General features: G+C 47.5%; 1 protein-coding gene across 5 annotated transcripts in view; it reads left to right on the forward strand.

Annotated features, from left to right (window-relative positions):
• The first annotated feature begins 4470 nt into the window (after positions 1-4470).
• Positions 4471-26001, forward strand: part of SLC5A9 (solute carrier family 5 member 9) — a 31867-nt gene continuing 10336 nt past the window's right edge. The window contains exons 1-10 of one of the 5 annotated variants that reach the window (XM_064428799.1): positions 4471-4925; positions 14516-14587; positions 16325-16429; positions 18262-18426; positions 20991-21096; positions 21670-21750; positions 22516-22721; positions 23543-23678; positions 24552-24659; positions 24841-24991. In XM_064428799.1, the coding sequence (XP_064284869.1) occupies positions 14573-14587; positions 16325-16429; positions 18262-18426; positions 20991-21096; positions 21670-21750; positions 22516-22721; positions 23543-23678; positions 24552-24659; positions 24841-24991 (1073 nt within the window). In that variant the 5' untranslated portion in view covers positions 4471-4925; positions 14516-14572. Of the gene's footprint in view, positions 4926-10416; positions 10658-13418; positions 13822-14515; positions 14588-16324; positions 16430-18261; positions 18427-20990; positions 21097-21669; positions 21751-22515; positions 22722-23542; positions 23679-24551; positions 24660-24840; positions 24992-26001 lie in introns of those variants that run through there. The other 4 variants (XM_064428800.1, XM_064428798.1, XM_064428797.1 and 1 more) reach the window with 4 other exon arrangements.

Raw genomic sequence — 26001 nt, forward strand, 5'->3', positions numbered from 1 at the left:
GGATCCATAAATAGCCCTTGGATAAGGCTCAGTCAGCTGAGGAGGCTCTGAATTTCCCATTCGAGGAAGGAGCCACATAGGATTGCTCAGCACCATCCCTTTGACTGTCTCTTTCCCACATCTGGCCAATGACTTTGTTGCCTAAATGGGAGCTGAGCAATCCTGGAAATTGGACTCTAAGTAGAAAACATTCCCACTTCTGCTTCATCACTCGTGTTCATAGGGAAATAAAGCACAGTGATGCTTTTACCATATGTGGGTTTGAGAACAATTTCTAAGTCCCCCATGCCTGAGCCATAGCTTGCTGAACAATTCCCAACAGCTACTATTCCTGATAAGGGTAGAAATCATGCAGGTGGCTTTGATGAGTTGAACTTCTTGAGTGACCTAATTTAAAGACAGCTATTCTACCTTGCCAGGGCCCAGTCACTTGGTGAGCTTTAGCCCAAAAGCTGTCACTGCTCAGATTAAAGGGACAACTGTGTCTGCCAGGTTGGTCTCACTGACCTCTGCAGAGAAATCAGTCACCTCATGTGTTGCAACAGTGGGTGCTGTGTCCTTTCTCCCTGTAGGATTTCCCACTTTAAGGTCTTGCTTCCAAATCTTTGCATACAGATCACAGCCTGCCACTCTCTTTTCCTTCCCTGAAGTGAGCATAAAGCTGTTAGAACACAATTCCCACATTCCTGACAGGGGATGCTGCCTTCAATCTGACCATCTTCTACCGCTCTGACAAACACATCTGGCTCCATGCTGCCCTTCATTCCCTGCCCACATTGTGCCCATCTTCTGTTCATTCTCAAAGTCTCCCTTTGTCCCTAAAGCAGACAGGACCATGCGACCTGTTAGCAACCAGGCAGGTGAGGAGCTGTGTCTTGGCTCCTAAAACACACCCTGCTTGTGGCCTACTGATAATTGCACATCTGACCACAAAGCAATGCTGTTTCAGATTCCATCCACCCATCCATCCATTTCTCCTGTGTCAGCTGGATCCGGGGCAGGTCTTGAGTGGCATCCAGCAGAGAACACTCACCCAGATTCAGGGTATGAAAAAAGGGGCAGCACTAAACAATATGTGTTGTTAAGCTGTGAAACTGCTTACCACAGGAAACTGTGGGTACAAAGGGATTTAGAATTAGCTAGGTAAATTCCTGGAAGCAAAATTCACCAGGGGCTATTAAATACAAAGGCACTATGTCTGGCTCTGGAAATCCCAGCACCACAAATCATTGGCCCTGAGCCATGATCTGCATGCCCTGATATCGTGCATTGAGAACCTACTACTGCTGACTGCCATGCACAGGGTACTGGGATGGATGAGACTCAGCCCCGAGCAGCTCAGCCTGTGTTTCTCTACAAATAGATGAACTGGGACTAAATATCACATTTGGCACTAATGTTTCTGCATTCACCCAGCAGCATTTCTATCACCAGCACTCTCCAAGTGGCTTCTGCCACGACATCTGGACGTCACATAGCACCTGAAGCACATTAAGCTTTTTCAGCAGGTAATAAACCCCTGGACAGTGTATGGCAGGCGAGCCCTGGTCTCTAAATACCCATCATGGACATTGCTTTCTCCAGCAATTGCCAAAGCCTGCTTTAGATTAAACTGCTTCAGACCAGCAACTGCAGAAGGGCAAGGCTGGAAAAGGAAGGCTCTCTTGTTTTGTTTGGGCTCTTATTTTACTGCTGATTGGTTGTTTTGGGGTTGTTTGGTTTTTGACAAATTATTTAAAGGACAAATACAAGGCTAGACAGCTGAATGCATCAAAAAAGGTCAGCCAGTTTCTCAGGCTACTGTCTTTTTCCAGCTGTTCCATATGAGAAAAAGAATCAGGCGGGGCTGGATCTCCCTGGTTGCTTTCCACAATGTAAAGTAGAATTCTTTGATACAAAGCAAGGGGCTAGGGAGGTTAGAGGATGCTGGGGTGGTGATGCCACACAGGATGCCACCAAGACCCCTTTCCTTGTTGGGCAACTGCTCTTTTTGGAGCCATTCCCAGCATCCCATACCCAGGATCACTGTCCATCAGCTGTTCAGCTCAGGGTCTGGGAATGATACAAACCTGGAGCCTTCCTTCAAAACTTCACAAACTGCACATATCATAGGGGATTCTGGGCCACAGCAATGGAAAACTCCTTGTGAGGCAGAGGTTGTGTCAGTCTGTCCCCTGCAGCCCTCTCTGGAGCTGCCATGCATGGCTTGCCCAGTGCCACCAGTGTCACCAGGTGCACAAGAACAAATGTGCCACTTCAGCTGGGGCTCCCTGAGATTCCCTTGGGAATTCTTCGCTTTTGTCTTCTTCTCTGGAAGTGGGGCAGCTTAGTCTGGAAAGGGTTGCATCAAGCAAATTGATATAGGAAAGAAGAGAGGGAGGAAGAGAGGAAGAGAGGAAGAGAGGAAGAGAGGAAGGAAGGAAGGAAGGAAGGAAGGAAGGAAGGAAGGAAGGAAGGAAGGAAGGAAGGAAGGAAGGAAGGAAGGAAGGAAGGAAGGAAGGAAGGAAGGAAGGAAGGAAGGAAGGAAGGAAGGAAGGAAGGAAGGAAGGAAGGAAGGAAGGAAGGAAGGAAGGAAGGAAGGAAGGAAGGAAGGAAGGAAGGAAGGAAGGAAGGAAGGAAAGAAAAGAAAGAAAAGAAAGAAAGAAAGAAAGAAAGAAAGAAAGAAAGAAAGAAAGAAAGAAAGAAAGAAAGAAAGAAAGAAAGAAAGAAAAAGAAGGAGAAAAAAGCAAGCATGCATTTCTGATGACAGCTGCACAAACGTGCCTTATTCTGGCAGATCTCTCAATTAAAATCAAGCCACCCTAATTTACGGGGAAAATAAACACAGGCCTTATGTTATGTGCTTTGCTTTCAGAAGGAATCAGCCTGAGGAGAGGCAGCAGGGCCCTGAGCTGGGGATGGCTGGTTGTGAGGGGGAGGCAGGTCCTGCTGGCCCAGCTGCTGGCCCAGTGTTCAGGGCTCTGGGGCAGAGGAGCCCCCACCCTGCAGTGGCTCTGGGGGTGAGGGGAGGGGGCTGTCCCAGGTAGGTCTGGGGCAGACACTTCAGTGCAGTGACCTCAGCTCCTTTTCAACTTAGTCCATATCAGCCAGAGGCCACGAGGGACAGACTGGACAGTCTGCCCTGACACTGTCCCTTAGGGTGAAGAATTAGGAAGTTCAAAGCACAACAATGTATTCTCATGTTTTTCTTCTCCCACACTTCTGAGTAAAAATGAGGCCACTTCCCTTGCACACAGCTATTCTAACACGACTGGAGAACAGCATGAGGGGCTGCTTTCTGAGCAGGCAGGCTGAGTGCCACTCACAGGGCATCCACACAGTCCCTGCCCTGTCCTGCTCTGCTGCAGTGCTCCTGCATTCTCCAGGATGGGAAATGAGCCCTCCCATAACTGCATGATGCCTACATTCCTACCTGGGAATAGCAAAACTTGCTGAAAAACCTGTCTGTCCTTCTGCTGCTGCCTTTTTCCCTCTTACTGTATTCATCATGAAATAAAGAATTACCATCCACCTTTGGATAAGAAATAGCTGGAATCAAATGAGTTAGCACACAGGGTTCTCACTGTGTCTCCCGTGTTTTTTCTTATAAATTTAATTATGGAACACTCTCTGTGTGTGTAGACACTCTCTGTGCCACATAACCAGATAATATGGTATAGGCAAAACTCTACAATTAATTCTGGGGCTCTTGTGGACCTCTCCCAGCCTGGTACAGCCTCAGCCTGCACAGGGGTGCTACTACTAATTTGGGATGGAAGAAACAAAAAAACCACAGGGATGCAAATGTCCAAGGGTCTGGGGAATTGTCAAAGGGTCACTTGCCCAGGCTGGACATGTAAACTCCTCATTTGCTGCACAGAAAGAATTTGCCAGAATTTTCAGAGGAAAATTTTCAAAGGAAGAATTTAAAGAGTGCAACAACAGGAAAAAACTGGAATCTCTTCAGCATAAGCACTCATGGATTTGGGTCTGGATTGCAGAAGTTCAAGAGATCAAAGCAGTAGCAACCAGAAGGGGCAAACCAGAGACAGCATGCAGATAAAAGAAGAGATGAAAGCCAAAGAAAGCTTGGACAGGAGGCTGACATTGGTAAATGAGGAACTGGAGCTGGATTAAATGGGTAGTGCTTGATGTGTTCTCTAGCCCCTTTTTTGGCTCCACTGGCTTCTGCAGAACTGGGGGCTGGGGGATGGGGAGAATGGGGAAAAAATGCTATTTTCATTTTCTGTCCTTGCCAAGAAAAGCTTCTGTGTGTGAATAATCTCTGTGCTGCCTGTGGAAGGAATCTGTGCAAGGAGCTGGGACAGCAGAATCCTTCTGGGGGTAAAAGCTGCTCAGGGGTCAGTGGACCCCAAATTGAGCATAGGCTGCCCAGAATTCCCCCTGGTGGGACACACCTTTGTCCTACACATTTGACCAGGGATCCAGAGGATGCACAGTGCTTCTTACACCTCGAGAAAAGATATGGATCTGGCCCTTAGACAACAAGGAACATTTTTTAAACTCAGGGTTTATCCTTAGCTTTTAAATATATTTTAATTCAGAGCATTCCTATTGTCTGGGCTGGAGGGGTAGCCCAGCTGCATTAGCAGAGCCCATCTTGGCCTCTTCAGGAAGAAGCAATTATTCAATCAGTGCATGAGGGACTGGGTGGATTCTCTCACGTTTGCAGCTCCTCAAAGCCAGCTCCTCTGGGTGAGAGGTGGGGATGAGTTCTTCTTACAGGTGCCTTCTGTGACACAGCTCACCTGGACTATCAGCTGGGAGGAGGGGAAGGAGAAAAGAGCAGAGAAGGACATCTCAGGTGTGGAGCTGGGGTTGTGCCACGGCACAGTGAGTGAGTCCTGTTGCAGGACTGGCTGCGGTGGAGGGGCATTTATGGGTAGTGGGACCTGAAGAGGAAAGAAGCAAGAACTGATAACAGGGTAATGCTCGTTTCTGGGGAGCTGCTGCAGTGGTGGGTTGTGGGTGAGGCTTTGGTGTGGAGGAAGAACAGGGATTGCTCCTGTACTCTGAGTTACTCTGCCTAAAATGCATTTGAGGGCTGGCTGGGCCCTGCATGAGTGAGTTTGTGGTGGGATTGGGTTAAAAAATGACATCTAAATGATTCTGTGGCTTGAGAGGTTGAGCCTGGGGTGAAGGGAGGAGAGATGTGGCCTGTGAATTTGTAGATTTTTTTTTTTTAATTCTGTTTCCAAGTCTGGAAGGACAAGCACCGTGTCTTTTCCCACCCTCTCCTCTCTGTCCTTGCAGGGACTCCTTGTGCATCCTCCCCAGCTCGGGGTGAAAAGCAGGGAGGACCCATCCCTGCTTGGTGGGACCATCTGTGCCAAGGTCACTCAGGATTCGTGGGCTGTGCTTGCACGAGCAGAGAACTCCCAAATTTCCCTCCGCGATCTCCAGCTGCCATCTGCTGGCAGCTGAGCCCGGAGCCACCGCATCCCTGCCGGGCACCGTCCCGGGCTGGGCGCGCATCCCTGGGGATCCGCAGCGGCTCCAGGGACAGCCGGGGAAAAGCAGGGCTCGGGAGATGGCCAAGAGCTCAGCTAAAGGGATCCCGCTTCAGGGTGTGCGGGGAATCAATCCTCCTCCAGCCGAAGGACAAGCAGGGTTTAAGTGCTGCAGTAATTGATGGTTTATTGGAGATGAATTTTTCTCTCTGTAAGAGATATTAAACCAGCCTTGGGGAGGCGGGGAAGAGGTGGGAAACAATCTGTTAAAATATGTTTCTGCTGCTTTCTGCTCACTTAGGCACAGAAAAGCAGGTTAGCAAAAAGTGGAAGAGGTTACTGAGAGCCTGTCTTTGCCTAGGGGGGTTTGGGAGTGGTTTTGGTTTGTTTGGTTCTAATTGAATTGTGCAACTTCAGAACTGTTCTGCTGCATATTCCCCAATAAAAATATGAGTCAGGTCTATCACAAGAATACATGGTGCAGGCAGCATAATTTATGTAAATAAATGATGGATCAAAAGAGAAAAATTCTATCCATCCCACCACAAAGGAAAAATTAAAGTGTGAGCTTTAGCCTCCTTAGTCAGGACAAAATCCACAGCAGCAGTGCACTCTGACCATCAGAGTGGGTCTGTGAGACCCCACACCCTCCTCTGACACCAGAGCCTCCTACACTATAATGGACATCCAAAAAAAAAAAAAAAGCTGTTTTCATAGTTTTAATTGCTCACTGAAGACCTTGTTTCTTCGGGCCCTCTTGGAGAGCCACCCTTGGAGCTTGGACTGCTGCACATTTCAGAGCAGAGGCTTTGCCAGGAGAGTGGGGGAGTGTAAGGGTGGAGAGGAGCCTCAGATGAGCACCAGCATTGGCAATTCTCCTGTGAAACTGGTGAGATTGTTTTCCCTGAAGTCCTAGTTTCTGCAGTCTTGGGAGTGCAGTAAACTTCCCAAATTTCATTACTATATTGAGACTTGCTGCTAGAGCTCATTATGATGGAGAAAAGTATAAAAATGCACCCTCTGGGAGCAGAAACCAGAAAGAACAAAAAAACTCTACTGCTGGGGGAAAAAAAAAGTCCCCATCATATCTAAGTCAATGTCATTCAATTTTGGCCCCCATCTCAAGAATTTTTAAGGCTTGGAGTTGGCAGTAACGAAACTTCACTGATGCTTTGGCCAAGAACAAGGGCATTATTTCCTGTGCCATGGCCACTGTCCCAAGCTGTATGATTCTCCATCCATGTACTCAAAATCCTCCCTGGAAATTGAGGTCTGCAGGGGGGAATCTTTATCACATTTTGTCCTCAGCTTCTCTAGGGCATCACGAAACATCAGCATCCTCCCACGCTAAGTCTCATCACACTGTGCAAGTTGATGGCAGTAGTTTATCAAGTCTGATGTATTCCTCAGGATATGAGCTGCTCAACTGTGGTGTAGGAATAATATAAGTCATTGTTGTTATTGTTATTATTATTATTATCATGGTGAAGATTAGCATTGGGGATGTTGCTGGAGAATGTCAGAGTCTTTCTATCTCTTAACAATTATTTTTCCTTTTGGTAGTGCAGCTAGGTTTGAAGCAGTACCAAAGATGCCTTTTATTTTTATTTTAGTTTTGCTTTAAGAAATCTCAGCCCTGGAGGGAGCTGTCATTTTGGGATGCTGATTACTTGTGCAAGTTGACAGGGAGCAAGGCGGCTCTGTCTGTAGTGATCCCAAGTCCTTTTGCTAATCAAGCCAGCACTGCAGGCTCTGTGTGGAGGATGTGTAACCCTATCTCACTGCCTGACAACTCCTTCAGTTCCAGAATTTGTTTCCTCAGTCCCCACAAACTGCAGCAACCCATTAAGTTTGATTTTACTACTTTTTCCTTCCTCCCTCCACCCCCTCCTTTCCTCCTTCTTCGTTGTCTCAGCAACCATTTTGTCTCAGCCTTCCTTTCTGGTTCTTTTCCTTAGGGATAGTAACTCTAAAGACTGTACTCACTTCCTATATATCCTTGACCCTCAGAGCTTTTCGACTTCTATTTTATCAACTAGTCAAAGAAAATTCAGCACCAATTCAGAAATGCTCCTTTAAAAAAAAAAAAAGTATCTTATCTGGCCAGTTTTCTTTGAAATGTTATTCAGCCAGAAATGGGTCGACAGACTTTGTAAAAACCTTCAGCTCTTGCTGAAGCCTAAAAGGGGATCTTGCATCTATCGGGTATGGCTCAAAGACATGGATTTCCTTTCCAGTTCTGTGAGTCTGTAACACAGTGACTGCAGGGAAATGGCAGTGAAATATAGCTGTCTTTCGATGAGCCTGGATGCGAAAAGAAATTAGATGTGTTGATGGACTCCTCAGTGCAGCAAGAGGAGCTGCTGCCCCTGATGCTCAAGGCTGCCTCCAAGGGAGCACCAGCAGCTGGGTGGTGCTGGCAGAGGGGCTCTCCCTGGTCCCTGATGCAGATGTGGGGCACAGACACTGAGTGAGGGAACTCTGAATGAAGGAGGGAAAGAAGGAGCACAGAACACCATGGAGGAAACCTTGTAACTTTAATAAAAGCTCTGCAGAGCTCTGGGATGAGGACCCAGCTGTAAAGAAATTATTCCTTCATTGCTTCTGTTGGACTTCAGTATTTCTAGACAAGCAGGTTTGTACCAGACTTCACCTCCCTGTGAGACCAGCCAGCAACCCCCAAACACTGACTAACCTGTCATAAGGGAGAATGCCTTTATCCTGCCTCCTAACTTTAAAAAGAAGGATCTGATTCTACTTAGCCATTTTTCTTCTGACATGGAGGAGGTTTTTTTAAATAGTGACCAAGCAATGATGGATCAAGCTGCTGATAGCTGTTGGAATTCACAGTTCCAAAACAGATATTCACATCTGTGGTTTTGCCATGGGGCATTTTCTTTTGAAAGGGGCCACAAAGTGAAAATTTAAATGCCTCAGATTGCTTTTTAGCTGTGTTTAGGAGGAGGGCACAGATCAGAAATCATTCGGCAAGGACAGTTTTCTTCCTTGCTGTGTGATCTGTAAAAGGATTGTGTGAGGTCATAGTGGGAAACAGAGAGACATCTTATTCCCTGCTCCACAGGAGCTTACCAGGTGATCATGCACCACCTCCAGTTCTACCACTTGGTAAGTGGTAAAACTTGGACTAAGTTCCTTGTGATTCTCAGACAATGGATTTCAGGAGAACATCAAAGGAATCTGCTTGTTCCTGTAGTACCACACGTGCTCCTGCAGGAGCTGTGAAAGCATTGCCTTGCCTGCTGTGCTGTGGAGCATTACTGTCCCAGCCACCAGCAGTTGCTCCCCCATGGCTGTTCTCATCTCCAGAGGGACCTAGAGAGGATCAAATGAAGTGAGGAAGCTTTTACTGCAATTCCTCCGTCTCTTCTGCCTGCTGCTCCTTTATTACTGAGTCTGCATCTTGCTGGTGGTACCAATTTACTTATTTACAGTTCACGCCACCTTTACCATGGAGTGTCACATGAATATGCTAATTCACTGCTTGGATTGTAGGGCTGATATGACTTTCACTTCCTTGGTGCTTCTCAGACCATCACTTCATTTGTACTCCAAACCTGAGACATCTTTCCAGGAAAGCAATACCCAGAGTCCTAATATAAACTACAAATACATCTCTTCATGTCTTAAATTCATTTAAAAATGTTCTCATAAAAAGATTTATTTCCAGGTTTTTACCCAGACTTCTGCATGGAGTTGGCAAAGACATTATGTAACAGCTAAATCTTCATTAGTTATATCTGTTTGCTTTGTGCCTTCATGACAATGATGAAAGCTGTAAATAAGTATATTGTCCCATCTTAACAAGGATAGTGTATCCATCAATAAGGACACTTACTCTGCTGAGATCTTTGCAAGGCTGTAGAGGGGAGTAAATTAAAGGGAGAACAACATCCTTCATCTAAAGTGTCCTTGTTCTGTCACTTAATGTTTTACCCTTGCTAATATTTTTCAAAGTCTGGCTGTTAGTCAAAAAAGTCACTCAGTAAATGTGACATATTTTTTCCAGCCTAAGTCTGCTTGGTCCTAGAATGATTCTTCTAGGCAGCTATGGCTGGAAGTGTGACCTGAAACTCCTTCTGTGTCTTCTCACCTTAATTTCCCAGTGGTCACAGAAGTTTCCCAGTGGGATGTGTGTGGATGGAAGGGGAAATCAAAGGAGGTTGTTCAGCTGAGCAGGGAGGTGCAAACCCTTGTTTGGGGCAGCAAATGAGTTGTCTGCATAAAGACAGCCAGGATGAGACTCCACTCTTAGTAGTCCACCTCATCCTGGACTGGCTGGTTGGTAACACCACAATTAGCCCAAGGTGTCTCCTCTCACTAAATTCTCTTAGACGCAGCAAAAGCTGTGTAGTAACTTGAAACTGTGCTGTGTGTCAAGGCAGATGCCAGGGTTATGGACCCACAGTGCTACAGGTGATCTCTGGGAGGGAGTGAGGAGGAGGTAAGAGATGGCCAGTGCCACTTGCTGGGAGAGATCCACACTCCCAGCTCCCTGCCAAGGGAGCCCAGACATGGGAAGCTCATCCCATGGGAGCCCACTTGCATTGCATGGCTGGAAGTGAGTTCACACAGCCTGCACAGGGAGCTCTGCCCATCCCCAGGAGTGGAGAGGAGTGGTTTCCAGCACGCAGAGCTGTGAGTTTCCCCCTGATGTGGCAGGGATCAGAGCAGCCTGACAAGGTGCTGAGGTTCCCACTGAATCCAGCACCTTCCCTGGCTCCTCTGCATGGTATTTTATCCCTGTCTCAGCACAGGTGAGACAGGGATAAAATCCCTGGTTTTATCCCTTTATCTCAGCACAGGTGTCCCTGACTCACCCCGGTAAAACAAACAAACAAACCAAAGTACTTCAAGCAGTCTTGAAGTGATGGACTGCCTCCAGGTTTATGGGACAGCCCAGGAGTGAAAATCAGAGTGTGGCCTGCAGAGGGAAGAAAAGAGCTGTGGTAGCAGCACTGCGCTTCCCGGGGGTCTGCTCTGCTTCCCGCTGCTCCTCTGGAGCAGCCTCCGAGCAGAATAGCTGCCTTTAAACATTAAATACATTCAAAGCCCATTCATATCACACCAAAATTAAACTGCTGGATTTCATTCAAGAGTCGTTCCCCCGAGAAAGAGCTGAGAAGAAAATAATGGTTAGCTGAATGCCTCACCCATTCAGCACACAGGAAAATCCCTCAGGAGGAAAGGTAAGGAGTGAGGCTGGGCTATCACCTCACCTCATTGCATCGGTATCTGTGTATAAACCAATCTCTCAATCCATTTAGAAATTCACTAATTGTCATTGGAACTATTTGCTGATGACTGTGAAGTAGCTTGGTAATGAAGAGGAAGTCCATTTATTCGTTAACATTTGTGAAAATAATTGCCTGTCACTCCACCGAACATCCTCTGCCCCAGAAACACTTGCTCTTCAGCACCTTTTTATTTTTTTCTGAGCTGCACTCTTTGAAACGCCACTTACAATTTCCAGTCCCTGAAGGGCTCGTTCTCAGCCTCGGTGACAGGAGCGAGGGTGCACACCCCACAAGGGACCACTAAATGTCCTGTCAGTTCTGCTGCAACAAGAGGACAGTGTATTCACTGTGCTGCAGAGTCTGGCTGCAGCTGCCAGGTGCTGCTGAAACTGGGTTTTACAGGGCTCTGCAACTCTGCAGCCTGTCCCACACCTCTGCTGGGCACCACAGCAGGGTAGGAGAAGCCATGGATGCAGGGCTTGGTGACAATGGGGCTGTCTCTGGCAAAGAGACAGGGTGACCCCAGCAATACCATGTGAGCTTCAGGGGCTGTCTTCTCCCCCCTGTTTGATAGCCCTGCTCTCAGCCTTCACCAAGACAGCAAAAAGACTCCATAAGGCCAGGCATGCACCAGGAGGTGAGTCCTGGAGGAAGGAGGAATGGTTTTTGGAAGGTGCAGGAGCAGTGTCTCAGGAGGGGAGGAATGGGGAAAGGATGAAGATCTGTATTCCTCAGCTCTCTGTGCCAATTGTCCCCATGAGTGCAGCCAACACCTCTGCCAGCACCTGATCCTGCCGTGGATGACACTGTGGGGATGGCTTTGTCCCCTGTGCTCACTGGCTCTCCCCTCTCTGTCATGCCCAGCACTTCTTCTGCTGCCACCACCACTCCCACCAGCCCAGGTGACATAAACCAGCTCTTCCTTCACTTTGGGCAAGCAAAATTCAGCATTGCCTGCGTGGCCAAGAGGCTCTGCCAGCTGGGGAGGGTGGGTTTGCTGCAGCAGGTAACCTGCACACTCGAGGTCCCTGCAGAAAAGTGGGAGACAGAGTTTGCCACCCTCTGAATCAACAGAGATCTGCCAAATCGCACGTGCTGGGCTTATGCTGCTGACACATCTTTCTCTGCAAGGCTGCTTGTTTTTTTGTCAGTGTGATGAATTTTTATTGTCTCCTGGGCACATGAACTATCACATCTGTACCCAGGACAAGGAGCACTGCATCTCCTGGGCGTGCGTGGCCCCCAGTGCTGACCTAGCAGTGCATGGGGCGGGAGATAAGCACTGCCCTGCTGCTGGGACCCTGCACTGTGCACCTGGGGCTGCAAGGCAGGGGAGCCACATAACAGCAGCATGTGTTATTCCCTTGGCTGTGGGCAGGGACACTGGTCTCATCCCTAGGGAGGAGAACTCCCCTGCAGCTTGTCCTGGGAGTGGGGAGCAGAGCAACTCCTGCCTGAACAGGATGGAGCAGTGAGGAAAGGACTGCCACAAAAGCACTCAAGCTGTCATCCCTGTTTGAGGTGCAGCTGCTGCAATCCTGCCCAGCAGCTGGGCTGGCCACTGCAGTTTGGGTTGGTCCAGGCTGTGTAATAACACCTGACAACATCCTACTGCCACCAGCCTGTGTCATTCCAGTGTGTCCAATGGACTCGTGGTAGCTTATGGTGTTGGGAATGGCATATTGGATGTATTTGGATGCGTTTCGAGTGTTTCCAAGTGTGAGTTGCTGCAAATACAGCAGTGTGGGAAGGTGGGGTGAAAGCCTAGGTCAGGCAGGTACTTGGGGGTTGGGCTTCCCATGTGGAGGAACATTCCTGGTTTGGGAAGACTGGAGACACTGTTTGCTTCTCAGGCAGGTATTTAATGCATGTTAGGATTAGGCAACTGTCTTTTGCTTTCAGGTGCTGAGGTGTTAAGAGGGAGAAATGTGTGGGTGAGTGTAAATCAGCTCTGTGCAGGGAGAGCTGCCTGTTTATACCAGGGGATTTAGGCTTCCAGATATTTAATTTCTGGTAACTGTACTTCAGCTTGTTGAAACATTTCAGTTTTGAAAAGCCTCTTGTGGATAATGAGCCTACAGGGAGGCACTGCTCCCAGGGAGCCTCAGACTGGGGAGCAGGGCTGGATGTGGGCCTCATGTTAGCAGTGCAATTAATGAGCAAGTAGGTAGCCAGCATTTGCAAGAAAAATCCGGGAGAGAGGGGAATAAAACAAAGTGAGAGAAAGAGGTTTTTTTGCCTCCCTTGAAACCAAGGTCAGGCACTGCTAACCTAAGTTTAAAATGTCCTATGTGATATGTCACAGGGTGAGGCTGAGGGATGTAGGAGATGGTTCTGCTTTGAGGCCTGGGGTCTGCCTGGAGAAGACTCTGGAAGGGCTCTGCCAGACCCAGCAGGAACCTTTCATGGTCCTCCCAAAGCTGTCCCAACTAAGGAGGAGAGGTTTGGTGTGACCCACTCCCTGGTTCAGGGGGCTTGTGCTGGAGAGTGCCCACCTCGCCTGCAAACCAGGATGAGAAATGTCCCTGCTGAGCACCTGGGTTGACAGTTTGATATGTCACAGGATCCAGCCCTCTCCTCCTTCCTGCCCATGTCCTGGGACACAAAGCTCCACTGGGGCTGGCAGAGCCATTCCAGAGCTGGCTGTGGGGCACAAGCCTTCTCCAGGCAGACCTCCAAGCAGAACCATCTCCTGCATCCCAGTGGGTGTCACCAATGGGTAAATGGGCAGGAGAAAGGACCACTGGTAAATGGACACGAGGGGGAATGGGAGGAATCCTTACACCACAGAGCTGTGTGCTGGCCCTTTCTGATGAGCCATGGAGACCAAGCTCCTGCTGAAAAATGTTAGTCACAGTCCTGCCTGGCCTCTGCTCCCCACTCACACCTTGTGTGGGTGGCCTGTTAATTATTACAAGGGAAATGATGAAGGCCAACGTGCATTTAAGTCCAGTGTGAGGGAGAAAACCATCAGTTTTCTCAGAGCCATGAGCCAGCAGACCACAGCCACCACGGAGCTGCCTGGGCTGCCAGGGGACAAGGCAGCAGCCTTTGCAGTGGCAGACATCGTCGTGGTGGTTCTGTACTTTGCCTTTATCCTCGCTGTTGGGATATGGGTGAGTCCCTGAGGGGGCTGGGTTTGGGTCTGCCTGAGCCAGAGAGGCTTTGATGCTCCCTGGACTCCTCAAAGGGGTTTGCCTGCAAATGGCATCCTCTGCACAACTTCTCCCAGGGCCTATGGAGCAAATTTGGGGGTGACAGGAAACCTTCTGTGAGCCTTCACTTCCATCCCACATGGGGACAACTGTGGGATCACTCCCTGGATGTTGTTCTGGGAATGATGCTCAGCTCCTGTGCTGCAGAGCAGTCTCACATCTGGGTGTGGACAGGCAGGAGGGAAAAGAAAAGCCAAAGTTGTGCTAAAGAAGACTAAAATGGGACCTTAAAAACTTTGAAAAGATTGTTGCTAATGATTTGTTCCTGTTGTTTGGTGAAGGCCTCTGTCACAGACACCTACTGTGTTCTACTTGGCTGAGCTGTTTTTTCTTTCCCAGTTGGTACATCCAGGGAGAAGTCATTAAACAGGTACAAGCAGCTTCTTTCCAAAGCACGACTGTCAGAAGCCTGCACAAAAAGGGGCAGAAGCAGTGTGTGAAGCCTGGCATACTTAGCAGATACATAAAACTATTTTGGAGCTGGTGCTGAGGCCAGGCACTAAGGATTCTCCTGGCTTGGTCAGACTCAAGGAGGGTGAATGGAAGAAAACACTTTTTCCTGTTCTTTTTCCTGTTCTTTTTCTTGTGCTTCCAGTCATCGGTACGAGCAAGCCGGGGCACTGTTGGAGGATATTTTCTGGCTGGACGATCCATGTCTTGGTGGCCTGTGAGTGAAATGCTTCTCTCTCTTTTTCATGGTTTGAAAGCAATTCCAGGTGTGAGAGCAGCTCTGGTGAGGGAACACACCCTTTACATGTTGTGACTGTAGTCTTGAGATGGAAGGGACAGATGAAGGATCCATAAGGAATCATCCCACACATCTTTGCCAGTGGAGCTGCCAGGCCAAAAGGGTAGCTCAGCACCTTCAGGGTTTTCCAACTCACAGTTTCTCAGCTAAAGTCAGCAACAAAAATGTTCCCATTGATGAAAGCTGGGGAATGCTGGCTGCCTAGCTGGGTTGGAAACTTTTTTGGCTTGAACTCACCACTGATGTTCCCAAGTCAAGAGAGCATTAGGTAATCTAGGAATGTGTTATCCAGTAAAGAGCACTTAAGCACTGAATTAAAAATAATCCCTAATCTCAGGACTTTGAGCCCTTGCTATTTAGAGCAGGGTTGAGTTTATTGACTAACAATGTAAAGGATATAAACTTCAAACCACTGAAGTATAAATCTTCACTATGAAGGAAAAAATGATCTATTGAAGGCGCTTTTTCTTGGGACTGAAAGATGCATATAAAGATAATTTAGAGTTGGAAAGGAGTAAAAACACCACAGGAATAAAGATTCTTCTCAGCCAATGCCAGACTCTAGAACCATATATCTCTCCAGTGAGTCGTGGGTAACGGAATGCACTTCTCAACCAAAACAGGTTTTTTCTTTTTTTCCTTTGGCTGTGCATTGCCCATAAATTCTCTAGGCTAGATTTTCAGCCTCTTCCACCAGAGACACATACACCTCTCTAAAATCTGTCATTTCTCAATGTTCTTTAAACTTCTGCCTCAGCCAAGTATCATTTAATGCAAAAGCTAAGTTTGATGGTTTTCTCTAATTAGGAGGGGGAAAATTAAAAGATACTAAAATCGAATATTTCTTTCTCAAGCTTGTTTTTTTAAACAAGATTTCTGTGGGTTTTTCTTTTTTTCCTATTAAAAAAAACCCCAGACAAATCCCAAAACATCCTCACTGCTTTTGGCCTCAACCACAGGTGGCTGCAGAGGTTGTTCGGTACAGGTCAGCTCTTGCCTCTTCTGAACTCTTTTAGGTTCAGAGCAACATCTAATGCTGTTCACTTCCCAGATTTGTTTGTAAGAGCTGATTCCACCTCTGCAGCTCTCCTGCAGGCTCAGCTCCCTGTGTCCTTCACCTTGAGTACATGACTGGCTTATCTGCATTTTATTATTGTTTTTATGAGAGTGACAGGTTTCAGCTGTGCATTAAATAGCCTCAGCTAAGACCTGATATTAAATTGCAAGACACGGGGAGGCAGAGCAAGGGTCAGCAGGGTCAGAGATGGCACCTTGGCGGCTGCCTAACAAGGGAATGGAGAAATCCACCATGTTTCATGGACACGGAGGAATCTGTGGTGTCACCAGGCTCCCTGCCCTCTCTGTGCCCCTGTAATAGGTGTGCTTCTCAGAACCACTGGCAAAGTGAGCCCTGATTCTGAGATTAAGATTTGCACTGGAGTAGGGGCAGTGGAAGGGAGCAGGAACATGCTTTAATATATAAAAATTGGGTTGTTTTGGAGAGGTGAAGGAAAACCCAACTCTGCGTCAGCACCCAGCTGCCTAACCACAAAGCAATGAAATCCCGGGGAAAGAGACTTTCTGGGGGGAAATACTTGGGTTGATAGAGATTCCTCAAAGTGACTGTCTCAGTTTTATCCCTGTGCCCTGTTCCAGATTGGAGCCTCCCTGATGTCGACCGACGTGGGCAGCGGTTCGTTCATCGGCCTGGCGGGCACGGCAGCAGCTGGGGGCATCGCTGTCGGGGGCTTTGAGTGGAATGTAAGTGCCAGCTCTGCTGCCAACTAAGATGTCACTGTTTACAAAGGGATTGGGGGTTTCTCTCCAAAATCAGGTGTTTAACAGTATCAGCAGCAACAAGTGCTCAACTCTCAGGAGAGAAGCCTGCAGACATTCCGACAGCCTTGGAAACATGAGATCTTTATTTTAGTTTAACTGGAATTCACTAGGATTAGTAGCTCTTTGGCCTTCCTAGTGGTGCATGGCCTTATTTTTAAGCTTTAGTCTTTACTTGTGAAGATTAAAATAAAAGATAATGAATGCTTGAAAGGTATTTGGATAATCACAGGATTCTTCTGGGTGCAGGGAGCTGAAAAAAAAAAAAAGCAAAAGGAAGCAGCATGTGCTCCCATATTCACTGTAAATCCATGAAAATCAGCAACACTCTCTTCACCTGGCAGCTGCCAGAAGGTGGCACCTCTGGGGTGAACATCTGGGTGTGAAGGCAAGTCTGATTCTGCCCTGTTGAAGTGGCCTGGAAAATTGCCACTGACACCACACAAGAGCATGAAAACCAAGCCCTTGGTGTGTGGTGCTAATGAAATTTCTCAGCTGATGAGGAGTGGGATTAGTGCCAGCCTCACAAGAAGCATCACTCACCTAACTCTGAATCTCTTGCCTGCCTCAGCAGAGAGTGTTAGTAGTGCCAAGAACAGGCAGGGCCCACCAAAAGCTCTCTCCTGGGGTACGTATTCTCTGCAATGTTTTTTTCCAGACCATTAAAGTCACCTTTAAATATTTTGTGAAGAAAACAGAGACTGTGTTGAGCTTGGTGCATGTAGGACATAATATTGCTGTACTCAAAGGAAATCTATTCAAGTCACTTTAGAACCTCATGAAGACAAGATTGTGTTTCAGGGCAAATCTAACTTCATGAGATCAGATTAATTTATTTCAGATTGGAAAGAGAACTTACATATACCATTACTCTCCTCCTGTGCCATGGGACATCATTCAGCTGGAGGGATCATATGAGCATCTTTCACCACAGCCAGTCTCTGCCAATGCAGGAGCCATGGCTGCTCTCAATCAGTCACAATCTCTGCTCATAGGGATCAGGGTTTCTTTCTGAAAACTTAAATAACTGATCAAAGTAAATGTAAGGATGAAAGATAATGGCTGGAGATAACCAGGAGGTGAGGTTTTATGATCCAATGGCTTTCATTTACCTTTAAGTTCTCCTGTTTGGGCTTTTGCTGGGAATTGGAGAAGAAATACATGAGGACTGCCTTTACACTTTCCAAAAGACTCTTCACCTGTGGCAAAGCAACTAAAGTGCCTCTTTATCTACCAGTGACAGAAGCACATCTGCACCAGCCTGCAAGGAGAACATCCCAACAGAGTCTTGCTGTTGCTTATTTTTATGCTCCGCAGGGACAGTCTGCTGCCTCAGCCTCATCACTTGCTAATCGAGCAACAAACAGATGCTCCCATCCTGCTCTGAATCACTTAACTCTTCACTGCCACAGCATCAGTGGTTTTAAAGGCCACCAAATACACCACCACCTTTCAGAGAACAGAGCAACAGCATACACCACCTTGCTCAAAAAAACATGGGATGGAAGAGGAAGCAACACCCGTGACAGCGAGAAATACAGGCCTTAGGAGGAGATCTTCAAAAGCTTTTGACTGAATTGTAATAATTCCTCCAGGTGCTGGCTCATCTTCTGAGCAGGGAGAAAAACTCAGTCTGCTTCTCCAATACATCACACGGCACTGTACCTTTCTTCTTTCTTAGGATGGTTACTGACAGAACAGGGGGAAGCTGTCCCATGTGTTGAGTCCTGTGCCTTTATTCTCTGTCTCTTTAACAGGCCATCTGGCCACTGCTGGCTCTCGGCTGGATCTTCGTGCCAGTTTACATCGCAGCAGGAGTTGTCACCCTGCCTGAGTACCTGAAGAAGAGGTTTGGAGGGCAGAGGCTGCAAATCTACACGTCCGTGCTGTCCCTGATCCTCTATATATTCACCAGGATATCCGTATGTACCCAGCTGAGCACCACCCTCGTGTCTAGGGCAGGGAGAGGGCATCCTGGTACAAGGCAGGGCTGCTCAGAGAGAGCTCCTTGAAAGGACCAGCCCTGCTCCCAGGAGCAGCTGCAGTGTGTTAGTGTGCTGCTCTTGCCTCTGTATTGATCATGGAGACCTTTCCTAAGAGAGAGACAGAGCCCTCATTAAACAGCAATGCACAGTGAGAACTTTACAGGGATGTGCAACTAATTACTAAACAGTGTAAGTACCCTGGGCTGTCTGCCTGCTTTTCCTTTTCTATCACATCAAACCTTAGGCATCAGAGATAGAGCAAGGGCTGCATTACCCCATGAGGAAATCTGGCTGGCTGCACCTTGTAGAGATGAAATTCTCTTAAATGATCATAAACCTGCTGTTGTGCTTGTAGTTGAGTTTTCAGCATTAGGTATTTTATGGTTGTTCCTCTTTCTTTTTCACTTGTGTTGCACAAAAAGGGTACAGTGAAAGGGAGGTAGGTTCTGGCTTAAGACAAAATGCAGCATCTTTTCTGAATTGCTTGTCGCATTGTACCCTGCTGGTAACCAAAACCCAGTGCACTGGCTATACCGAGTATTTCCTCCTTTTAAATGTCATTCACAAAGAAACAGAAGTTATGCTCAGATATTTGCTAAGAACTACCTGTGCCCTTGGAGGGAGAGCAGTGTATTTGAGAGTCCATTTCAGGGACTGAAGATGTCAGTCTTTTGTCTCCAGCTGATTATTCCAAGGTCAGTACGAGCCAGTTTTCACTAGACCCTTCTGAAATATTCAGATGTCAAATTGCCTTGGGAGACACTGACTGGAGATAAAACACTCATGTGGCTTCAAGGTCCTTCTCCCAGGCTTATTATGTCTCAGCCCCTGGGAGGAGCATTGAGAGGAGTTCCAGGCTGGAAGTGTGGGATAGATTTCCCCCTCTAATGGGCAGCTCTTGGTCATGTCACCCACTGCTCTCACCACTGCTTCCAGCTTTGCTCTGTGGGACTGGAGCACAGCCCTGGGTGACAGAGTGAGCGAGGTCTTGCAAAAAGGCACTTAAAACCTCTTTATCTGTGAGGGATAAATGGCAACTCTCTCCTGCAGCAGCCCACAGTGAGCACAGCCACACAGACGAGGTATGAAACAGAGCTGTCTTTCAGAGTGACCTTCAGCAGAGCAGCATTTGCCAGTGCTTTTCAGAGCAGGACCCTGGCCCCCATCACTGCTGTTTCATCTCAGTGGTTTCTCCTCTGTGCAGCCAATTCACGCGTGGCTGACGGATGTGGCTGGGGGAGTTTATGGCCATGACAGGTGCTTTCTATTAAGCAGAGCTATTGTTTGTGGAGAGCTCATTTAGCGGCTGGCTGGACAGCAGGCACTTGGTTACAAGAAGGATTTTTCTCCCTGTATTTTCTGCCCAAACATAGGTCAACAACCAGGGCACTGCAGAGTCTTCTTGGCTTGCAAAGAAAACAGAGTTCTCAATAAACAGTGTTGTCAGAGGACTGATCCTGCATGGCTACAGAGGTGGTTGTGTTTCCTGCTGAGAAGCCAAACCCCAGAAAGGGCAGGGATTCCTGTGGAGTACTGGCTGTGGCTGTCATGTCTCAGGCCCACAGAGGTCAGGGGTTGCACTGGCTCCTTGCTTTTAAGGTGCTCATTTCAGATACAGCAAGTGGAATTCTTGCCCCATCCCTTCTCTCTCCCTTGGCAAAGGTCTTCCCCTGTATCTCACCCCATACCAGACTCACGGGTGTCCTTCTAGCTTCCTTTCCCAACATAAACATCTCCCACATCACCTTCTGCAATTTTGAATGATGTTGTCTGTGTAATTTCAGATTTCATCTGGTTTCTGGTGTCACTCTGCCAGAAGATCCAAACAAAACACAGCTGATGGGACTTTCTGTATTTCTAGTGAGGTTCTCAGCAGGTATAACCTGTTTTTCTGGAGTCACTCTAATGTGCTGAACTGCATGAACAGAAAAACCACCTGTTGACCTTCTCAGATAAACCAATCATGGTACAAGACATCAGTGACTCTTTAGGAGTCTTTCAAGAGGGAGTGTCTCTGGAGGCCACCAAGAGGCAGCCCTGGGAAGAACAAGGTCTCTGCCATCTCCCCCTCTTTCCCTCCTGTGTCTGCCTGTGGCTACAGTCACAGGAGGAAAAGAGGGGGAGATAGCAGAGACCTGTGTTCACAGTCACCAAAAGAAGTGACAGCTTACACCAGTCCTTCTCTGTGCCAGCCAGGGTTCTATGCCTCAAGATGGTTTTTATTTTTATGACTTTTTAGTCCCTTGGCGTAGCACCTTCATTTTCACCCTGCTGCTCTCCCAGATCCTGGAAGCTCTGACCTGGAGGAAAGTTTTTCCTTACAGCAAAACAAGGTTCAGAGCCAAGAGTCCCAACAGCTCTTCTCCTCCCCTTCCAGTTCACCTTGCTGGTGTCCTCCCCTGTCAGTGCTTTGAGCCGCAGAGGGCTGCAGGCTGCTTTATTAGATTTCACTTGCACGGAGCACTACTAACTCCAGACTGCCCTTGGTATTTTTATTCCAGACAGACATTTTTGCTGGAGCATTGTTCATCCAAACTGCTTTGGGCTGGAACCTCTACTTGTCCACTGTGGTCCTGCTAGCAGTGACTGCTGTCTACACCATAGCTGGTAAATGGCTGGTTTTAAAGGACATGTTATAAACTGGACCCTAGGACATAAGTTTCTCATTTCCTACAGAGGGGAAAGAGTATTCAGGTGCTGGTCTGAGGGAAAGATTGCCCCAGTTGCTGGTAGTACCTGCCTTGTCACTCCCAGCTGTTGGAGACCTTTGACTCTTCCTCTCTCCCCTCTTGGCCCATGGGAAAGTGGTAAAGGGGGGACATTACTGTTTTTAGAGGATTTTCTAACACTGCACAAGGCTCTGGACTCCCTCTGTGCTGGAAGTTACCACTGCCCATATTTGCTATTTTCTTCCCTTTCTGCAAAATTAGCAACTTTAGCTGTTAAGATGCTGAGCTGCCTCCAAGTTCTCTCATGAACATGGAAAACCTTCCACACTGTTCCTCATGGGAGGGCTTGTCACAGCTGTGGGCTCCAGAGGACCAGCTCAGTACCAGCTTCTCCCAGTGGGTCTGTCCTGAAATCCCAGGGCTGGGGCTAAAGAAAGCTTTTTTCCAGGTGAGGTGCCTGTTTCCCTGTGCATGGTGACGCACTGACTGCTGTCTCTGGTTCTCCTGGCAGGGGGTTTGACTGCTGTGATTTACACAGACGTGCTGCAGACCCTGATCATGGTGCTGGGAGCTTTGGTCCTCATGTTCATAGGTAAGGGGAACCTGCAGTGGCACCACACAGCACTTTGGTGGTCCCAAGGCCACTAGACCTTAAGCAGGGTGCCTCACCCTTTCATGTGTGGTGCAGAAATGAGCTTGAACCACTCACAGAAGTGGTGCCAGCACAAGTCTCATTCTCCAAGCCATCATAATTTCTTCATCCGTTGCACTAACTGTATGGAGGTGAGGCTCTGGCTATCTTCACCTCACTGGAGTTGCCAAAGAGCTTTGGAACATCACATTCTCAGAGCCAAATTCAGCTCTCATTAAGCCCATGTCAATTCAGAGTAACCCTGCTGACTTCCAGTGTTGACTTTTGGAGTTCATGTGGGTGCAACTGAGCGTTATAAAAAAAAATAAAAAGCAACAAGGAAATTACAATAATCAGTCTTTGTTTTAAGCCTTCTTGGCAAACAGAAATATCTAAACTAGGTATATAATTTTTTTCATGTTATAATTTCCTGCTCTAGCTTTTGGAGGGTGTATGAGTAAAAACTAGATGCTGATGACATTGCAGGGACTAGGATCATGGAGGTTTTCCTGCATTGATCCTTTTCCAGAATGTACTGTTTAAACCATAAGGACTCTGGGCAAAATCCAGCTGACTTCTGTAGAAACTTTGACTGCAAAAAGCAAGGGTGGAATGAAAAGTAAAGGAAATAAGAGGTAGATAAAAGAAAAGTAATCACGAGACTCAGATTAGGTAATAACTTTGCGTGATGCAACAGCCCTTAAATCACTGGCATTTTCTTTACAGGATTTGAAAAAGTTGGCTGGTATGAAGGACTTAAGGAGAAATATAGTGCAGCAATACCAAAGATCACAGTCCCAAACACAGACTGTCACCTCCCACGTGCAGATGCCTTTCATTTGTTCAGGGATCCCATCACAGGAGAACTTCCCTGGCCTGGCCTTGTATTTGGTCTCACTGTGGTGGCTCTTTGGTGCTGGTGCACTGACCAGGTAAATAAAACGTTTCCCTCAGCAGACAAACCACCACAGTGTTATTTTCAGTCCATTCCTCAGTCTGTGGATCTGTAAGCTGAAAAATCACTGTGCCTCAGTGTGCAGGAGTTGCTACTTTTTTTTACTGGTCTAGACCAGAATGTCTCACTCCTTCCACCTTCTCAGCAAGCTGCTAATTTTATGCACTTCTTAGTGCAGTGAGAACAGGTTGTTTTCATCCATCTTTATCCCACTGTGGGCTGGTGAGTACTGGGAGTCTTCACGCAGTTAGAATGACAAGGATATAAAAATGTGAATCTAGAGCTGGCTGTGCTGTGACCTTGAGTAGACCTCCAGACAATATTCCTCCATTCATATTCCCAGATGTCTCATGTCCCTTATTCCTTTCCAAGCTACAAACAAGGAAAGCTGAGTGTGCTCCTCGAGACGTGGTGCTTCTGTACTTTCAGGTGGGATAATTATGAAACCCCACCACTGAACTTTTACCAAAACACCCACAGTCTGCTCCACTCCGTGTCTCTTGCTGCCATACAGCTGCTGTCTCCAGCCCTCAAGGTGGCTTCATTTCAGTCAAGGATGAAATTATTCCTGTAAAGGAAATTTCCACGCTGCCCTCTCCTGTAGCTCATGGACTGAGCTCTGAGTGGTGGCAGCAGGCTGCAGTCAGTGAGGTGGGAAAGTTGTCCTTGGCATGAAAAACACTCTGGGATCCTGTGGGATGAAAGTCATCCCTGAGAAGCAGAGACAGAGAGAATGGATCCTGCTCTCTCTGCTGTGCTTCTCTTTCATTCTCTGCTCCCGTTCTGCACTGGTTGCAGGTGATGGTCCAGAGGTCCCTCTCTGCCAAGAACCTTTCCCATGCCAAAGGTGGATCAGTGCTGGCAGGATATCTGAAACTCTTCCCTGTGTTTTTCCTTGTCATGCCAGGAATGATCAGCAGAGCTCTTTTCCCAGGTAAGCCTTCCCATCTTCCTTGACACGGGGCTCCATACCTGCTGTGACCACTAATCCCACACAGGTCTGCCAGCACTTCTACACCCTAGAAACTGCTGTCCTGCAGGCATGTTCAGAGAGATTCCTGTTGCACCATGGTGTTCCCAAACCCTCCCTTCACCTCCAGTTCTCCCACAGTGGCAGAAATCCCTAGGAGTAGCCATAAGGGACATACTTTGCCATTGGGGGCATATAACTCCATGCTGTGGACATTGCATTCATCTGTCTGTCTGGAGGGAGACAGTGAAATTAAATTCATGGAGCACTGAGGTTGTCCTTCAGATACCATGGATTACATCCATTAGGTATTTTGGAATGTTTTAGCAAACTCCCACACAGATTCATTTAGGACCTGGTGGATTAGGCTAAACCAGCATCCCTTAAGTCCCAAGGAGCTCTCATTGCTGGTTTCTCCAGAGCCTTCTCCTTTCCAGGAAAAATCACTTGATTGGAAGGACCACTCCCAGAGGAAAGAGCCTATTTCCCAGATTTCCTAAATAGGAGTGAGTGAGCCTCCAGCATCCTCGGGAACCCAGCTGACAGGTTCATGGAAACAGTCCAGCTCCCACAAGTGACAAATCATCAAGGATTACAGTTATGCAACACCCAGGAGAGTTTCAGCTGTATCCTGAACAGAATTTGAAAATGTCATCTCAAAGTTTCACCTCTATTAGATGATATAAAGCATTTTCCAGCTCCACTCATTGTAGCTGTATTCCACCTCTGAATTTGTATGAAACTGCACAAGGCATCAGGATTTGTTCCCTTGATCTGAACAACCCATGGCTCGATGTGGTTTGCACTGACTCCTTGTTGTTTCCCTGTGTTCCCCAGATGAAGTGGCCTGCGTGGACCCAGATGTCTGCAAAAGGGTCTGTGGAGCTGCTGTGGGTTGTTCCAACATTGCCTACCCCAAACTGGTCATTGAACTCATGCCTGATGGTGAGGAACACCCTTGTGGGGATGGGCTTGAGCCAGGCTCTGCATGGGGGGATCAGGCTGCCCTCACCCATCCTAAGGATGTGGAAATCTCACAGCAGATATCAGACAGCAGGATGGAAAAAACAGTACTCAGAGGCCCAAGGCCCAGTCCTGATTCCCCTTCTGTGTTTGTCTCCCGCAGGGCTCCGGGGTTTGATGATTGCAGTGATGATGGCAGCCCTGATGAGTTCCCTCACCTCCGTTTTCAACAGCAGCAGCACCCTCTTCGTGGTGGACATCTGGCAGCGCGTCCGCAGGCAGGCCTCCGAGCAGGAGCTGATGATTGTGGGCAGGTCCTTGCATTTATTTATGTCTTGTTCCGCTCATCATCTGTTCTGAGAGCAGCTTTTACATCCTCCAGGCTGGACTCACTGAGAAAAATCTGGTGCCTGCAATATAGAGCAGGAGGACAGCTTGGGAAAGAGTGTTGTGTTTCCCAGCTTTATCTTGGATAGGCCTGGTCAAGGAGAAACTCTGAGTGTTCCACTGAGCTAAGCAGATAATTGCCTCTCTTCTCTCTAAACTTTTTATAAATACTGCTTTAAACACAACTTTTAGAAAAGCCAAAAGTGCTCTTGAGTCATTGTCACCAGAGGTCTATAAAAATGTTATTTTTGCATCAGACAGGAGTGATATGTTGCAATTACTTCTTTTTTTTTCTAATAATTTTTTCTTCAGGGAAAAGTGCAGAGCTGAGCCTCCCAGCTTTCTGTCTCTGTGATAAGTTGTAGTGTCCTCTGCAGATGAGCTTTGGTGCTGTGTTCTATCAGGGGCATATAAAGTTCTCCTCCAGACAGGGGAATTTAGGCTGCATTCAGTGTGGAAGTTTTGCCCTCCAGTCATGAGCATTAAGGTCTAAACTTTGCTGAGATGTGGCTGAGTCTCCAGGCAAACTCACACTTCACCACGGCAGAGTGGGTAGAGGACGAGGACCTCTTGTTCAGCACTAAGGACAAACCTCTGTGGCACACAGTGCAAAGGCAGAGGAAGGTTACAATATTCACCTGAGACCCCAAACACAATTTTAATAAGTAGCAAATGAGTTGGAATTTGGCAAAGGCAAGAGACTGAGCACATTACCTGTCTGGAAAGGTGGCAGAAAGATTGCTTCCACAAGCTACCAGCTCCCTCTTTCTGTCATATCCAAGAGCAAGGTCACTGAAGACTGTGTCACACTTTAGGACGCACCAGGCTCACATCAGGAAAACAATTTTCTCTTTTCCTGTGTACACAAGGAAAGGTTCTCAAGAGTGATCTGTGGATTTTTTCCTTAGAAAATTCCAAGTGAAACTGGGAGTGTGTT

This window comes from Passer domesticus, chromosome 7 (genome assembly GCF_036417665.1).
Source record: "Passer domesticus isolate bPasDom1 chromosome 7, bPasDom1.hap1, whole genome shotgun sequence".
In the NCBI taxonomy this organism is placed as follows: domain Eukaryota; kingdom Metazoa; phylum Chordata; class Aves; order Passeriformes; family Passeridae; genus Passer; species Passer domesticus.